The sequence below is a fragment of the Sturnus vulgaris genome, chromosome 8 (genome assembly GCF_052056855.1).
Source record: "Sturnus vulgaris isolate bStuVul1 chromosome 8, bStuVul1.hap1, whole genome shotgun sequence".
In the NCBI taxonomy this organism is placed as follows: domain Eukaryota; kingdom Metazoa; phylum Chordata; class Aves; order Passeriformes; family Sturnidae; genus Sturnus; species Sturnus vulgaris.
The window spans coordinates 11,404,223-11,423,385 of NC_142250.1; the positions used below are offsets into that span (position 1 = coordinate 11,404,223).

The 19,163-nt window shown below is 36.3% G+C and overlaps 1 protein-coding gene across 4 annotated transcripts in view; it reads left to right on the plus strand.

Moving 5' to 3' along the window:
• LDB3 (LIM domain binding 3) overlaps positions 1-19,163 on the plus strand; it is a 115,542-nt gene that overhangs the window by 84,101 nt on the left and 12,278 nt on the right. For 2 of the 4 annotated variants that reach the window (XM_088168829.1, XM_088168830.1), the window contains 3 exons: positions 1,199-1,234; positions 6,025-6,186; positions 14,451-14,578. In XM_088168829.1, the coding sequence (XP_088024955.1) occupies positions 1,199-1,234; positions 6,025-6,186; positions 14,451-14,578 (326 nt within the window). Of the gene's footprint in view, positions 1-1,198; positions 1,235-2,610; positions 2,809-6,024; positions 6,187-7,829; positions 7,938-11,693; positions 11,742-14,450; positions 14,579-19,163 lie in introns of all 4 variants that reach the window. The other 2 variants (XM_088168831.1, XM_014877963.2) reach the window with 2 other exon arrangements.

Genomic DNA, 19,163 nt, shown 5'->3' on the forward strand with positions numbered 1-19,163 from the left:
GCCAAGCCCTTGCTGATCTTAATTGGATTGGTTTTTATAACATTATTGGAACTGAACTAAGGAAAGAATATGTAACTGTACACATATGTAAATGTGTAAGCACATTAACACAATACTGATAATAATGTGATAAATATTAAGAATAGCCTTCCAAACATAAGTTAATGACTGGAGCCCAGAAAATCCATATAAAGAAGTGCATGTATTCCTTTTTTGTTTTCAAAGGATGCTTCAGAAGGAATGTTCAGTTGGGTAAATGAGGACATTTGCTTTGTGGTTTGTAATTTTACATCCCACTTAAGAAAAATGTTCTCATTTGGCATATTTCAGCTTTTAACCTGCTGAAATTTCAGCACAATTCCTTAAATAGGTAGGGATGCAATCATCCATTAAATTGCTAAATAGTGAGACTATCTCAATTACTTAACTAACTGGATTTCAAATTTAGGTGTTTAAGGCTAATGGATTCTATTCTTTATGAAAATACTTGTGTCTTAACTTCTTACAGATAAAACAATTGCTTGTGTTTAACAGATCAGTTATTTTTTAAGTGTGTATGTGTGTTTACAGAATAACAGCCCCGTTCTCTATCAGTGAGGCTGAGGCTGACTTAATCCTCATCTCAACGAAGGAATGATTTCCAGTTGAAGAAATTGTTTCTAATCCAATTTATGTTGAGAAAATTAGTATTTGGATAGGGGAGAGAATTTTTAAGTGATGCCAGGCATAAGAAATCCCTTTTGTGCAAGTCTTTGTTAACCATTTAACTGCTTATCACTTCAAAATATCGGGTCCATGAGAACAGCCAAACTGATTATTTTTACTGCTTGGATTTGGCATCTAAGTATGTTCTGCTGGAACATTGCTGAATTATTTTTTAAAAGGGAACTTATTAAGTCAAAACTAGCCCTGAAATTGTATACACGCATACAATATCTCATTGTAACTGTTGATTTTCCTTTTACTCTATTATTGAAACAAAGTTGTTTGCAACTGATAAGCATACAGAAAACTAGTATATCTGGTGGTTTCACCTGGAAAATCGAAGAGGTTTCTCACAGTTTCACAGCAACCACTCTAGGATGCTTTTTGCAACCAAACATTTCTCCGGTTCTTTTTCCCTGGTTGTTTTGGGTGGGGGATTTTTGCCAGCACTGGCAATTGCATTTATTTCATACCGTGTCCCCTCCTTTCACAGAGACAAGGAAAACGTTGCAGCAGCATCAGAAAACAGGTAATGTTTGCTGTGTTTGATTTACTTCCTGTTAAGAGTGTATCTCCACTTTCTCCATATTTTTCTTATGTCAAAAATATTAAATTTGTACAGTGCTTGAGCAGATGATGAAAGTAGAGGCTTCAGTTAAATGGGTTCACTAGGCATTTCTTTCTCATGCACTGTGATGTGGAACAGATGGGGATTGTGTTTCTCAGAACTTATAAACCTGAAAAATAAGAAGTTTTAAATCAAATATTCTTGAAATGAGCTAGTGTCAGTTTGTGATGGAGTTTTAAGAACAATTTCCATTTTAAACTTTGTCTAGACTGTTCAAGATGTTTTTAAAATTTAAATGAGATTATCATTTTAAGAGCATTTATGTCAGATCTTGATTGATGCTCAAAGGGTTATGAGGTTCAAAACAGTCTCTCTGTAAGTTCTTTCATGTCAAGTTGTTTTCTCCCAAACGATCTCAGAATATTTTGTGGCAAAGTATAGAAATATGTTTTTTCTATTATATCACTTATTAAACTCCCAAATACTGATACACAAGTATTTCTTGAGTGAATCTGACCAGTTGTTTCATGGAGCAAAGAAAGGCCTCTTAACTGTTTAGTCATGAAAAGAATTTTATCCTACTGCTTTTCTCTTTGTTGTTGACTCCTGCCTCAGTGATATGCAACCATTTCTTATTTTAAAAAAAAAATATTTTTAGACTATTTTTTTGGAGTTTTTTAAAGGCTGCTTATGTTTGAACAAAGGTTGCATAGAGTTAATATCTGAGTGCAAGCATTATTTGTTAATAATGACACAAGCAATGGCAACTGGCACTTGAAAAGTTGTGAAAATTGATTTTTATTTTTAAATTAGTGATTAAAAATGAAGGAAATAACCCCCTTGATTCCTGAATATAAATTAAATAGTAAAGAACAAGCAACACATGTTAGAATTTCACCAGCAATTTCATTTGTGTAAAACCATCTATAGGACCATGCAGCTGCTTCACTGAAATCTCCTGTTCTTTTAACTATTGTTTTATTTTACCAGGAACAATTTCTGATATATGACTGGTGTTATTGTCCTCCTATGTTGCCTTAATCTTGTGTGATCTGTCATACCAAGCCTTTCTCCACCTCCATTACCATCACAGCTCTCCTTATTTTGATATTCATAGCAATATGATTTCCAAATTTAACACAAGGTACCTTTTTTAATTTGTCAAGCCTTTCCTGGTCTTAAGCTGTAATAACTGTCAAGATTAGGCATTACTTCATCTGCATGGTCATTATGATCTCCAGCTCCATCTGTGGCTGGAGTTCTGTCTCTTCCTCAAGCCCCTGCTATTACCTAGGGAATGCCTCATTCACAAACACCCTGTAATCTCTGTTACCCAGGCCTGCAGGTACCGCGCATGCGCCCCAGTATGTGACCTCGAGTATTTGGCATCCTCCTAAGTCATCCACCAGGGATGCCAACACTGCCAATGCTCAGCCAGTGGCCTCCAAGGGGTCTGTGAGGCTTGGAGCGGGTACAAGCCAGAGGGAGGCCAGTTTTGGCCAGAAAGCCCCTCTTGCTTCATCCAGTAACCAAAGGTACACTGTGCCGTGTAACTGCATAACTGACCCGGTTTGGAGCTTTGCAATGGTTTGGTCATAACAACCTCTAACTCCTTCAGATGGAAATGCCCATTGCCTCAAGGCAGACATTCAAGTTCTTCCAATCCCAGCAGCTTCTGGTTCATGTGGGTGTTACATTTTCAGTCGCTCTTGTAGGATCACACCTACAATACAGAGACAAGTCATTAAGCATCTACAGCAGAGAAACAGCAGCTCATATGTCTGTATTTTCCACAAACGTTCTCGTATTCAAATATAACATCCTTCCACGTTACAGCTTTCTCTAAATAATTTTTCTCCAGCACTTTTTTCCTACAAATGATCCAATAACAGATTTTTTTCATATCCCTTTTAGTTTTTGTTCTCTATATTTTTTATTCTTCGCATGTCATCTGTTGGATTAGAAACACAAAAACCTTCATGCATTGCATAAAGGAGACTAAGTGCTCTTTTAATCATCCACTCCTTGTTATTTGGATAGAAAGTCTCAGAACTTAGGACTTCACCAAGGGAAAAAAATATAATCTATACTTATATTTTAAATGTTAGAGTGAATTTGTTGCTGTGTTCTCATTATGGTTGTTAACCGTTATTATCCTCTTAACCTCTACTGATCTGTGTTCCTTTTCATGAGTGAAAATCAGCTGAGAAGAGATGTGTGTTTGTTTTCACCCACCTAACTTACTTTTATGTTTGTTATGGCAAATATGAAGATGTTTGATTTTTTTCAATTTCTTTTAAAATACAAAGTACTGTACGGATTTAAAGTCTACAAAACTATTGTATTTAAAAACCAACCAACCAAACAAAAACCCCTCTGAAACATGTCAGAATTAAGCTGTTGAAACAGATGATCTATTTTATAAAGCAGCACTCACATTTATAAATTCTTAAAATTCTTCTGCACTTGAAGAACTAAAACAAAAAAATCAGATTGAAAAACTATAAAGGAGGAGGAAAACAACCCAGTTCAGCTATTGTATTTGACAATATAAATAAAATAATGTAAAATTTATAGTTGCTCAATTAAAACCAGTCAAGTTAGTCTTGAGCTCTTTCTATAAAACTGTTTTGAGAACACTATCATGGATGTGTATAATTTTTGTAACCAAACTACTCTGATTTTTATTGTTATACCCGCTTCACTTACATTTATTCCAATTCCTTGTTCTGATAATTAATATATTCTACCATGAAGGAAGGTAAGGAAGCCTCTAACATTTTAATTACATAGAAAGAAATATCACAAACACTATGCAAGATAAAATTTGTTTGTATTTCTTTTAAACTTTAAAAGGTATTCAAGTATATTTGCATTTATTTTATTTATATGGGTTTGTTCTGTTCAAATCTGTCTGCACACAGGTCCATGTCCACACATACAGATTGGGTTGGTTTTTTTTACTTTCTTTTCAATATTTATCACTGAATATGTATTTTGATTATTTTAGAGATTGTTACAATTGAGTTACAATTAATTATGTTCCCTGTTATCTTCAGGGTGTGAAGTCTTGAATCTTTTGAAATCTGTAGCAAATTCCCTTTCTCATCAGTGCAAATAGATTAAAGAGGTGAAATCCTAGTTTGTGTTTGTTTTTAACACACACATTAAGTTCCATTTTTATGTGCAGCATAGTTTCAATCCTTTCCTGTTTGCCAAATCAAAGATATGTAAATATATGTAAGATGGAAACTGTGACTCCACAGCTTTTAATGGGGTAATTCTGGTACCCTCTGTGGCAAAGGGAAAATTTCACAGTATTGAAATTCAGTACTAGATTAGCAGTGATGGATAATACACAGCCACTCTGCTACATAGGCTGTGAAATTGATAGTCTACTAGTTAATTGGAAGAATTTACATCATTAAATGCATCAGGATGGAAGAAGTCATCTGACTCTCAAATGCATATTACAATGGAAGAACTTCTGCAAAACTGTTGCAAAACTTGGTGTAAGGATTTGAAATCCAGAATTGCAAACGGGATGATTATTTTCGGAAACTTACTTATTATGTACATAATTGTAGATCCATCTCCATAAGGGAGAAAACATCAATTTCCTGCTTCTGTTGTGGGCTGCATTCAGCTTTGAGGTTTGTGGGTATAACAACCAGCTTCTGTTTCAGCTAATCCAACAAAATATTCAGCTGAATTAAGACACCATCATGTAGACTACTGAACTCTAGAAGAGGAGGTGAAGGACAGGGGAACCAGGACAGTCCCTTAGAGAACAAGGGGTATCACAAATTCAGAAGTACCAAGCACCCGTTCTAGGTCCTTAGGAGTATAACTTCTCAAATCAGTGCTTCTGAGAGAAGCAAAAGAAAATATGAGATAATTTGCACAATGAATGGTAAATCTGCTTAGGAAAAAAAGCTGAGAGAGTGTTGGAGGGCTAAGGTTAGCTGAAAAAACAGCTGTGGAACTGTAAGATTTCTTTTGTTATTTGATACTGGCTGTGCTCAGGAGGGAGCATTTTGGGCATTTGTACCTTAAGCAAGAGAATCGCTGAATTCCATCACCCTAGGATGTAGGGTGTAATAGGTGATAGGAGTAATTTGTAAGAACACAGAGCTGTTACAATATACTTATGACATAGGTCTAAAGAAGTAGACATATATCCATTATGTTTCTAGGCCACTGCTCATGGACATGACAGCTATGTACAGTGATGCTCTGATTTTAAAAAAAACCTGCTAACTTTGCTCCATTTTTCTGTCTGTAAGAGATGAGTAATTCTCAAATTTGAAGGAGGTGAGGGAAGACATTAGTAGTTCAACAGGCTACTTAAATGGTCACAGGATACAAGATTAGATTAGTATCATTCATTTCAATATATTTGATGGAATTTATAGGAGCTGACAAGACTGTGACAGGCTCTTCACAGCCATTTCAGTCCTTGGTGCCACATTTCCTACCACTGGCATCAGTGGGAGCAGGACTGAAGTGCCATTTAACACCTGGGGTAAATTTCAGTCAACAGGACCAACACTGCATTGCAGTCTGAACTGCACAGTGAAAGGCCGAACAAATGGCTTTCTTTTCTTTGCATAATTGTGCTTTTCCCTCAGTAACCCAGCGTGCTACTATGTTTGCAGCTGCAGGTTCAAACATAGTAGGTTTTATGCTCTCCATGTAAATGTGCGCCTTCTTAAGATGCTTCTTGTTTTATTTAATTTAACTCTAATTAGTACCCCTGTTGAGCATGCCCCAGTGGCTCCCAGTTCTGCTGCTCCTGCACCACATGCTTCAGCACCTCAGCCTGCTGCTGCTGCCCCAAACACAGCCAGCCTGATGACAGCACCAGCCACCACCTCGGTAGTGCAAGAGTCTTTCTCATCCTTCTTCCAAAGGTAATGCTCCATTGCTTTATACCCCTCTGGCTTTGGAATTGCTTCATACACATTCTTAGCTTAAGAATGTAGTATGAAAAGCTGCCACCTGGTTTATATGCTTTTATATATTTGGGGGGGGGATTGGGTTTTTTTTTGTTTTGTTTTCTTTTTGTTTTGTTTATTTTGTGATATGTTGTTTATGTTTGCTTCCCTAAAATAAAATAATAAATAAATAAAACTGCCCTAAAAATAACTTCATTTTCAGAAAGTGAGTCAGGGCTTGAAATTAGAGATGTTTTTACACCACTTATAATAAAACCAAAGCGACTCTTCATAGTAGTTGCAGTGAATGAAGATTCTTTTAGGAGTCTTTCTGCAGTAGGACAAGAAATGGGAAATCAGAAAATGTCATTTACTCACATGATTGAGCTTACTTGTCACAGCAGATGCCAGTTAAATATGGTGGACACCCAATGATTGACTTGCTCTGTAAGTTAAATCAACTAATTTCTATTAGGTTTATCTAATCCTTTTTTTTTTTTTTTTCCCTAGTGAGAATTAGCCTTTGAGCTGAAGTAAGTTTCAGGAGATGCATTCCTAAGACTTGTAGCACAGTGGGAGTTACAGTTGTATATTAAAAACTGTCAGACAGCTTGTGAGGAAATGTGTGGGATTTATACAGCTGTCACTTACATTACAGTAATTTTGGAGATAGTAAGGGTGAGTTCTTTTGGTACATAATATTCTTTTATCTTTGAGTTTTGCTACATGAATATTCTGAAGATATGTCTATTTTAAGATGCTTTTAAAATCCAGGGAAAAAGACACTTGCAGTAATATAAACCACTTTAAATAATTGAGATCTCAGAGGATATTTTGGGTACGTATAAATGGAATTGGAAATGTTTTCTTGGCTCTACTTCTTGATTAATTTTTCCTAGTTCACTTGCATTATATATATATATATATATATACCAACTAATCAGTTTCTCACTTCAGTCGGTTTTTACCTAGCCATGACCTACCAGAATGCAGTGATTTTATTCCAGTGCATGAAAATCCATCAATCAGACAGCAAAGGAAATTTGAATAAGGTCTTATGCTCTAATTCAGAACTGGCCTGGGAGGCACTTCCACATAAAATAATGATAAGGTTTAGGTAATTTTTATCCCTCAATTGAAACTGTAGCATGAAGAAAATATATTACCTAGTATCTGTTTCAGACAAAAAAATGCCTCTACTAAACTAATCATTCCAATTATTTCTGGTTTTGATAGGACAATCTTCTGTCTGGGACTGCTTGCACAGTAAAATTTTTATCTTGTGTTTAGACTCAAACATCTTCAGATCTTTCAGATAAAAGCATGTATCATTGACAAAAGTCCTGTCCTGTAATATTGTCTTTCTTCGTTGTTGATAGAGTCTGGTTTTAAAATTTTTCTATAATGTGTGCATTTTGCCTTGTGTTCTGTAGGAATGTGCTGTTCTGTAAGTCTGTGCTACAGAATGTAAGATGCATGCTACAGAAAACCTATTCCTGGTAACTATGCAACAGTCTTCCTGTATCTGAATCCTGCCAGAGTTTGGTTCTTATGTCATGATTTGTGTCCCTGTTCAATCATTTTTTTCATGCTTTCATGCTTTTATGTGTCTTCTGCAGAGTTCTTGCAGCCCCCAGCTTTCTTTCCCAGCCTAAGTCTTTCCATGGGCCCAAGAACATGTCATTAGCAGCTTCCACTATTTCATCTGCTATCTCATCTCAGTCTAGGTATATCTGTGAAGTTCTCTTCTTTTAACATAATTTGTTTGGATTTTGTATTATGCTCTCTGATACGAGGTTTTCAGTTTCTGAAGGGATTGACTTGGCAGAGAAAAAGCACGATGTGTTTAAAGGAATAGCCCCTTCTTCATCTTCCACATGACAACCCAGCTAGGAAACAGCTGTTTTAGATGTAGGATATGTGACCACAAGATCCTCTTTGAACAAAGGTGTTTCACTTGGTTTGTGCTGCTTCTGCCATCCTGAAATGAAAATATTTGTCTAGAGACACTGGGTGAGAATGAAGCACTTTTTTTTTTTCTTGGTGAAAACACAGAATCACAGGAATCTTTTATCACTCAAAAGAGAGACTGCTGCTGTACTGCCTCACTTCCAAGCCTTTTCACTGCTTTCATAACACTTTGACAACTAACAGAGGGAAAAGCAGTAGATTTTAAGACTCATTTGAAATACAGATTCAGCAATACATTTGAGATTGTAAATATCAATTTGTGTCTTATCTGCATATAAAAAAAAAGTTGGGAATCACGCAAAGGTGATGTTTGAAACTGAAAAGGGCACGAGTTGGAAGGCTTCACATCAAGAAGTATAATAGTCTTTCTCAAGAGAATCACAGAACAATTAAGTGCTTGGCACAGGTAGTACTTAATAGCAGTTTGGTTGGCTTCACATCCCTGAAACCAATGCAAAACTGAATAGCTACAGAACAAAACATTGGAAGAATTTTCAGTTTTAGGATGCAAACACGTCTGTTTATAGTCATGGAAATTACACAGGGGAAGTAATCCCAGTATGGAGCTAATAAAACAGAAGAAATAAAATTAACTGCTGATGAGTGGAAGTACACCAATTGTAACTTTAGTTTCAAGAAACCCCTTGTACTCAGGCAAGGTTCCTTGCTTTCTAAGCAACACTAACTGTGCATATTTGAGTTTCATTAAACACTGGCATGCAAAACCTATTATTTCTCCTGAGCTAGAGCAAAGACTTAATTTTAGGGTTTCTCTCAGCTGAAGATTGAAATGTCTCCATCAGTCAGAAGATGAAATTAAGTGGAAGTTTTGGTGACTACTCTGGCCAGACAGAGCACATCTATTCATGTTTCACCAGCTGACATCTCAGGACCCATCTAAATCTTTCCTAAGTGCTTGTTTTCATTCCTGCCTTGGAAATCATGGAATCATAGAATGGATTGGGCTGGGAGGGATCTTAAAGATCATCTAGTTCCATGGGCAGGGACAAGTTAAGCAACAGTTATGCATAATTTACATATAAACCACTAATAAATTAGTATAAAGATAACCAGTACTTGCTGACACTACTTGCATGTCTTTTGTAGAGCTAATGTAATACTATTTTTGATTGAGCTTTTTTACATTTCCCTTAAATTTCATACCCATTTAATGGGAGAAAGGAAGCAGTGTGAGGCCTTGAAACCATATAAATTCATTTGTAGTTATGTACCAATATGGACTAATCATTGTGAAACAAAATTTTAATGAGGATAAAAAGATGACACTGGTATATTGAGACATTTGAATTGAAAGTAAATTAGTAAATTAGATTGGCATGGACCATTGCTACTTTTCCTGCCCCTTTGAAAGGAAGTGACTTGTCTTGGGAGGCTGTGTCTCCATTTCTGAAGGTTTTCAAGACATCACTGGCTAAAACATGGAGCAACCTGGTCTGACCTCAGAGCTGGCCTTGCTTTCAGCATGTTAGATCAGACTCTTCCTGAGGCCTCTTCCAACCTCAAAGATACTGTGAATCTATGAAAAACAGCTGCCCATTTCAAAAGGAAATGCTTTAATCAGACTCCTAAAACCTCTTGCTGGCACCTGGAAATTATTTTGATCACATATAAAAGATCTACAGCATATCAATTTTATACACTGCTGCTTTGTCAATGGTTGACCCAAGTGTGATGCTGTCATCAGCTTCCCTGTTACCAACAGGCAAATGTTACTTTCTTGGGACATAAGTGCAAATCAGAGACTTGTAGGACCTGTAAAAATTAGGTTCCCTGATAATCAAGTACAAGAAGCAAACGTTGGTTGGTTGGTTGGTTGGTTTTGGATGGCTGTCTAGTAGCTGGAATAGGTTCTTTATCTTGGTGCACTTCTTCCATGTTTGTTTTTAAAAGTGTTGTGTATTATAGCTAGTGTATTCAAATGTAAGGGACTAAAACTAGCTTCTAAAGTAATTCAAATTTTTGAGCATCTGTTAATTTTCATGTAGAAATCAAGCAATTCTTTATCATGCCAAAATACAGACTTAAAAATCCAGTTTCAGCTTGACATATACCAGAGGAGAACTGAACATTTAATGTAATTTTATTTCAAAATAAAATATGGATGACCTTAATTATAAAACTGTTTTACAGAATGAGGATATTCTCAGGTAGATGAGGCTGAGATTTTATCACCCTTATTTCAGTGTTTGGTCAGTTTTTTCCTTTTAGATGCTTTAAAAAGATCTACCAAGAAAACACAGGAGGATTTCTTGATCAGTATTCCTAACTATTTAAATCTGATTTTAAACTTTAGTAGATCCAGTTCTATAGTGACTTAGCTTTTGCGAGCATATGCATAACACATAACATGAGTCAAATCTTTATAATGTTCCAAGAGGAGTGTTTGAAGTAAATCACTAATCTTTAACGGACTGTGTTACATCTTTTACATCTTTTACAAATCTGACTTACTGTTCTCTGTTGCACTTACAACCTCACTTAAAAGAGGCAAGCACAGCAGGGGAGTTTTGAATGACCTTGAAGCTCTTTAGGGATGGGTTATTCCATCCAGAGGGTTAAAGCAGGGCACCCATGGACAGTACTCTGGGAATACAAAAACAGGAGAAACAATAGAAAGAGTTAAAATTATGGTTCTAAAATCAAGTGTAGCTTCTGATCTGGAGATTTTCATCCAAGCACTGTGTCAGTGGTAAAGGAAAGAAAAACTCTTCTCTAGAAGTTAGGAAAATAACTGGCATAAAGCAGACTGGTGGTGATTCTGGGAAATGTGGGCTGTGCCCCTGTGGGATGGGATTGATGCCATGTAGCCCTGCACCGCCCTGCAGACAGCTCTGTTCATTCTCAATCCTCTTGTTTCTCAGATCCTACGTTGTGCAGGCTTTCAAGTACTTCCTGTATTTGCATAAATGAATCATTTATGTTCTGAAATGATAACTGTTTCCCCAAGGAAAAAAAAAATCTACCTGTCTATCTAAGACTGTAGCAGTAGAAAGATTCTGCAAGGCAAAAGTTGAACATGGTGGGTTGATGTTTTTGCTTAATTTATGCCAGCCTGTCCTTTCTGGGGGGTGGTCCAAGCTGCCTCACAAGCTGGGGCACTTCCCTGATCTCTGGCCTTTGGTTCATTCAAGGTTTGCTTTTCAGATTTGATGCAATGTAAACTTGTGACACCGAGAAAAATCCCTCGAGTTTATTTTTTTGTGCTAATAAAAATAACTGGATCAAATAACAAGATCAGATGAGAGTGACTTATGGAAAAATATACTCAGCTCATTGACTTATGTAACCACTCTTCAGGTTTCACTGTGATTCCGAGCTTAAATAAGAAAACAAAATGTAATGTAATACTTATCTTATATGATCATAAATATGTACATGTTGTTTACTTTAGCATTTAAGAGCACTTCTTACTCATAGGAAATTCATGGTAGGGCAAGATATCCCAATTTTTTGTGTATTTTTTTTCAAATACCACTTTTGTCTCATTTTAGTTTCAACCGGCATTCTTCCACCTCCATCAGCTACCAGTCAAAGCAGAGGTATAAAAATGTTTTGTGCAGCTATTCTACCTTAAAAGCACTTAACAAACCGGTTTATTGCTACTAGTAGACATCTAGTGAAGCGTTAACACAAAAATGATCTGCTTAAAAATATTTACTCTTTCTTTTTCTGACAACTAATCGTTTTCAGAGCCAGTATTTAATTTGCTGCCTGTCACATGCCATTGACTGCTACAGATAAATTCAATAAGGTTGCTTTCACTGCTTTTTGAGATGCAAGTGCTTCTTGATCCGTTAAAACATCTTTGGTCCTTACAACATCTTTTTATTCTTCCTTAATTTCCTTCTTTCTTTCTTGTGTTTTTTTTTTTGTTGTTCTTTTAATCACATGCCATTTCCTTTTCTTCAGCAAAAATTCTGATAAATCTTTTATTTCACTAAACCCTTAATGATGTAGTGCAACACTTTATTTTTCTTTGACAAGCCTTCTTATCTTTATTACTGTATTTAATGTGTGTCATATACATGTGAAAGGGTTGAAAGGGTTCAGCATTTCTTTTAATTTTGCTGTCATTTTGGTACTGTGAATGTGTGTGTGTGTGTGGGCAGGTGCTGTTTTGGAGGTTTTTTTCAGCTTCATTTCCCCGGACACAAGGAAATCTGTGGTATGATTTTACTATGCTATTACATTTGGGAAGCACTTGAATTTTGAGTAACCATTTTTCTTCATGACAGTCTAAGTATTACTAATCTGGTTCAGAACTTTTTTATTTTGTGCATTAAGAGAGGTTCAAATGAGTCTTTCTAACCATTGGACCTGTGCACCTGGGAGTAGACTTTCCTGACTGGATGACATTTTCAGATTAAGACTGTGTGACACATAATTTTAAAATCTTTTAACCCACATTGTAAATATTGGGCACTGAGCTGTCTAGTTTACCCGGAGTAGCAGATTTTAAAACAAGGACAAGTCTTGAAGTCAAGATGGTGTGTTTAGCCAATGGCATTTTGAAAGCTGTGGGTGAAGCCAGTGTGCCCACAGTGTCCCTGCCCCCGTGCTGTGGTAGAAGCAATGACCTCTGTCCAGTGATCCCAAACACAGTGCCTGCTTAGACACCACACAGGAGGAATCATCAGGAAATAGATGGCAAGAATGGAAAACAGAAAGTTTTCAGTGCTTAGAACAGCTTTGGCGGTTACAAAATCACAGCATGGTTCACAACAGAATTTACAGTGAATACAAACCCACTAAAACAGTTTATCTTGGAGAGTCGTGTTCACTCATGGTATAGTGGACCCAAATCCAGGCCTAAGCCCTAGACTAGATACAGAAATAATTAGCTATAGCCATTGTAGCAATAGCTAAGTTTCTAGGTCTTGCTAAATAGACAAAATAAATTAGCCTGAGGCAGCAATGCTATGCAAACTAGATCTATAGTAGAAACAATGTCAGAGCAGCAAAAAGCTACATTGAGGACAGGTTTATTTTGTTCAAAATTAAATATTGAAAGTTTCCATTTCTCAGAATGTTTCTTACCTGGACTGGAACAAATCTGCTGGGTTTGCCCTGTATGATTATAATGTGTTTTCTCCAGATCGCTTCTGTTTCCACTGTCAAAGAAAGTCAAGTCAAGATGGACCAATAGTCTAGGAAAGCTGGATGCTTCTTTTCATATGCTGACAAATGTTTTCCTATAGGCAAACCCATTGTGCAAATAACGCCTTAATAGATAGGGATCTAGTTCCTAGGGAGAGTGACACTGAAGGGAAAAAAAAAAGAGCAAAACTATTTTCAGGGTGAGTAAGAAGGATATTCTGTAGTGAATAGGTTTTTCTTACTGCACACATTTTGTTATCTGTTGCTTCCCTTCCTTTATCTGTTGCTTCCCTTGTACTTCTTCATTCCCTCTTGCTTGCTTTGACTGTGATGCTCTTTTAGCAGTCTGTGAAGCACAGGCAATACAAACAGAATCATCCCAAGTAACCAGCAGATAGAAGAGGCATATTTTTAATCTGTTACTGTAATCAAACTGAGAATCACCATCTAAGTCATAAAATAGAGAAAAACTTTCTTTCTCATGTTTGGAAACCTGAGCAAATGTTTTTATTCTAGGACCACAAGAAAGTGCATCATAATATTTCATATCATATGGTTTTTTTTCAGAAGGATGAATCTGAACATCAGGAAAATTGATGTAAACTTTGGTGTCAGTCTAAAAAGGAAAAGAGTTAGTTTCAGAAATTTTTTAAAGGTCTCTTCACTATTTTTGAAAAAAATATAACAGTATATAAATACTGAATAGCATTTGTAATAGTTGTAATTGTGCTGAGCAAGTATATTTTTAAGTCCAGATATCCCTCATTGATTTATCTTAGACTAGACCAGACCTTTTTGTTTGCAGAGGAACAGAAAACACAAACCTTGTATGCAACTTTGTGAAGTCTGATCTCTTGTTAAACTGAGAGTTTCAAATTTGTCGTATTCCATCAGCAAGCTATTTTCTTTTGTTGTTGTGACAACAACAGCAAACTTGCCATTACTTAAAATCCTTTTTTGACTAATTTTTCTTTCCAAAGAATTGTCCAAGCCTTCCTTAGCAATGATAAGGACTGATGAATCTCCCAACATTCTCTCTGTAGCTCTCACAGACAGTTCCTCTTGGAGTGCTCTGGACACTGCCAGATCTGTTACTTCATGATCAGTAACTTCTGCTTGTAAAATTGTTCACACTTACATTTTGCTTTTAGAAACACAAGCCAGTCATATACACCAATGCCAGTTTCTGGAAGCTACAGTGAAAGTCCTGCTCCTTCTGCTGCTTCAAAAACGAGAGTTGTTACTACTGCCAGCATAAAGCCCTCTGTGTACCAGCCAGGTAAGGAGCCTTCAAAGTACTGAAAAGATTCAGAAAAAAATGTTCACACATTTCTTTTGGAAAAATAAAATGTAGAAAGCACGCATTTTACACATAGACATAGCAGAAAGTATTTATACAGGTGGGACTAAATGTTGCTAGTTTTGTCTCAGATTATCTGAAGATTGAGGATTATGTTGTATTTGTATTCTGCTTCAGAGTTAAAATGTGGAACAAACAGAGGGAAAAACAAAAGCAATGGAAAAGTGTAAAAAAAAAAAGTGTATCGTGATTTTTCAAAAGAAATACATTTGAAAAATAGGAGTGTAGCCAATTAAGAGCCCAGTGACACTACAGAATTGATAAAATGACTAAAGAATGCACAGTTCAGGAAGGAGGTAAAATAAGTGGAGTTTGCTTGAGTAGGATATATTTGCAAAATAAGTAAGACCATATCTTGAACTTCTCAAACTTAGGCTTATATTTGAAATAAAGAATGAGGTATTAAAGGACCTCATAATGCTATTCCATTTCCCAGAGAACTAGTAACTTAAGAAATATATTTGGTTATTCACTCATCTGGAAAATATGCTCCTTGATATTATTTAATTTTCTTGGTATTAATGTGTTACAAATTGACTGAGCTCCTAAAGCCATTGATGACCAAAATGTGAACCTTCAAACTGAATTAATTTTAATTTTAATGAGGTAGCAATATAAGTCTAAAGGCAGTTCTGTTTCAAATTAAGGTTTTTCTGATCTTAGGCAAGAGAATTAAAAAGTTGATTTATATCTTTGCAGTCAAATAAATATGAAAAGGACAAGAATTCAAACAGTCTTAAACTCTGTCTTCTGTAATGTTCTATTTCTGGATCTACTGAAATTAAGCAAATGTAGGAATTTTAGTTAGACATAAAGCAGACAGACAAATCAATTATCTTTATATTTGAGACCTAAAGGTAGAAGTCAAGTCAGAGCTCTCATGAGCTATATTAAGTAAAGAAACCTTCAGCTCCTCCTCGATTGCTTTTGGTTAAGTGCACCAATGTATACTGTGTTCTTATTCAAGGCAAATGCTATTATCTCTGAATTGAAAAGATGATGACAACAGATTTATTTCTATAATGCAGAGGAGAGTAAACTGTGGCAAGTCAAAATATCTCCTAAATACACTGACTGATGTTAAGCCCTGTGCTCATTCGGGGAAGTATAAACTCCAGTTCAATATACAAAGCTGCCACAGAAATACATCTGCAGCTATTTCCAATTATTGGTTGGATCGGGTAAGGTCAATGCTGGCTGTTGAATTCTACTTGGAATAAGAGGAAAGGCTTTTGTTTTCTCCTGGGTCAGGCATCTTCTTTGCACTTCCTTACATTGCTGGCTTTCCTTTGCAATTCCTTATGTTGCTGCTTTTGAGCCTCATTGCCTCTCAATAAAGGCTTAAATAGTTGGCAGAGAAATAAAAAATCCTCCTATACTATTTGGGAGTTTGAAATATCCAATAAGAGATTCTAAAAGACCTTCATTATTGAACCCTAAAGTGACTCGGGTACAAGAGAGGTTCCAGGCAGAGATTTTAGTGAAGATGTTTGGTTCTTGTTTTGGTACCTTTTTAAAGTGTTATATATTTGATGTCGTAGCACTTCAGAGTGGTTTAGGAGCATGAGCTGGCCTCAGAGACACAGTTGCAAAGCAAATGGGAAATTGCCACTTGGGAAGAAATGGCATTTCCTGTCACAAATAGGAAAATCAATAGTACTTAGAAACAAACCACCAAGACAACAATCCACTTAGAAAACTTCTTTATCCAACTTCGTCATCCAACTGGCTTCCCTTGGGAATGTGGAGCAGCAACTTCCTGACTGAAACACCAATCAACAGGCTCATATATCCAATATAGAGACATCAGAATCAGTTGCTGAGAGGATTTACAAGGCTCTTTTAATCTGTTAGATTGAAAAAAAAAAACCACCAAAAACAACGTACTCAAGTCTCAAAATGAAACTGCACTGTTGAGTATCTGGCTCAGATGGGATTTATCCAACAGTCTACACTTTCCCTAACCTAACTCAGGTGGGAAATTTTCTGCTGCTGAAGATCTTTAGTTTTTTCCAGTAGAGAAAGCTGTGAACTCAGAAATCTTTTCCCTAAATTTCATAATCCGTTTTTTAAAGGAGCACAGACTTCTCTTCTGAACAAGGCCCACTAGATGGCAGAACATACCTGAGTATTCCTTTCCCATAGGCTTTCCCAGACCAGGATAGCCTTTCACATATCCCAAGCAGCTCCAGCTCCAGTTTTGTATCACGAAGTAGCACGATACCTAAAAGTAAGAAAACAAATCTTTCCTTTTAAATCCCTAAGTCCTACTGGGTCTACTTGTGTATGCAAAATTGGTCAAGCATAAAGGCCTGATCTGCTCTTTTAGGAATTGGTAGAGAGATTCCCACAGTTCCTAATGAACTTTAGAATGAATCCTAAGTGCCTTCAATACTACATCAGCAGCTTCCACATCATTATTTCATTTTTAGTTCCCCCAAATAAGAATCATGTCTCCTATAAAACGTCATCTGCTTTGTCTGTCATCTACTCTCTACTGTAATGGTATATGGGAAAATTTTGGGCTTCAAGGATGTGGCCACTAAGTGTAGAACAAGCCATATCAGTCATGGTTATTAATTTAACTTGTTACTGAAAATAATAAAGCCTAACACTTATATCATCTACTAACAAAGAAAACAAAAAAAGAAAAAAATGTTCTCACAGTGCAAGTGAGTCTGTGACCAAAGCATTTGAGACTATAAATCTTTGCTTTACTAAGTGAGTCTTGGTAATGTTCCTTTTTGTCTGGAGAGAAAATAGCCATAGACCACAAATGAAGAGCTGAGGGGAAGAATTCCAACTTCCCCAGAAGCAAGGAATTGGCTTGTTCTTACTCCCGTTAAGAGAGACCTCTTCTCCTGCCATTCTCTCGGGATAACAATAATCCCATTCATTCTTTCCTATTCTAAGAGAATGTGATGGCTGAGAGAAACAAGGTGATAGAGGCTAAGTTATTTGCTGAATTATTTGAAGTATTCATTTCTTAACAGTTAGTGGTCAACTCGTACAATACTGGTATTTTAAGAATATATTCTCTGGTTTACTAATCTTAGTACTTTTTTAGCAGCAAACAGCCCCTTTTTTCTGCTGATTAGTGTTGGAAGACTTTTTGAAATACATAAAAGTTCAAGGTGAATGTATGGTAGTAGCTACTAAGACAAAAGAATTGTTCATATAAGCTTAGGGATATAATTGTAAGAAAATAAGATCATTCCCTTTATAACAATTGCTAACATCTCGAAGTTAGTGAAATCTTTCTATTATATTGTAGTGATACTATTTTGAAGCAATAGTAATTGCAGCTTGTTCACAAGAGGAAGATGTATTGGAATAAATTGACCCTGTAAAATTAAATTATAACAGCTGAAAAGAGAACTCAGAGCAGATGCAAACATGCAGCATTTGTCACTTTGCAATAATTCCTCCAGTGCTTCCTTTTAGTAACTGGGAAAAAAATCCTCTTTTGTTGTTTTATTTTACTTTCCTTTTTTCTCTTTCTTTATTTTACTGCAGCAAATAGAATAGAAAGAGTGAAAAGAAATAGAAGGTAGAGAGAATGTAGTGAAGTGAGCTGAAGTCACCTTGCTTAATTAGCCTCATAGGTGGGAACCTTTTGAACTCACCAATAAGAGATGAAATATTAACTTCTGATTTTGCCAGTCTTAATGCCATACTACATAAATAGCAAGAGCCTCAGGATCTAAAGATATTGCATATAAAATCTGTTCTGAAATCTTTAAATACTGTTTACCATTTCCAAGTTTAAGAAAAAAAAATAAGAAGCCTCAAGCTAAGGTGGGATACAGTTTTCTGAAGTAGAAACACTGCTGATGCTGTACCATAAGAAATTTTTATCAAGAAAATGCACTAGATTCAACTCTGACCTCAATAAAAATATCACAAGGGTGATCACAGTGCATTGATTTATATGCAATTTAACTACTTGCAAATTGCCAATAATCAGTGTAAGTTATTATGTGGCAGGGTGTGGGCTGAGGGAGGGGTGTTAAGTTGAACGTAATATTCTCACCACTGAATTATTCAGAAAGGTCCATGTTACTTTCAGAACCCTCTTGGCTGAAATACCTTTCACCTGCAAGCCCCATAAACCTATACATGTTGTATGTGGTTATGATTTTCTTGGTGCTGGGATCTACTGTGTGGAATGTTTGCCCAGGCTGCTGCAGAACTGGCTTCTCTTCCCAAACCTGTGCTCTCTCATTTGGGCAAAACACTTCAGCTGTCTGAGCTTCTTTTCAGTCATTTGCTTTGTTTTCCTTGCAAAGGGAAACTGCTTTTAGTGCTCCTGTACTTGGCAAAGTGAGGCTGTTTCTTGGGCAGTAACTTCAGTACTACATAATGCAAGGTCTGATGTTTTGAAAAGAGCAGGGCACTGGGAAAACTTGTCAGTATGTGCAGGCAGGCCCTGGCTCCTGCTTATTTTAATGTGATAAAACTCCACCCAAGATTAGAGCCTGGTGCACACAAACAACAGACAGAC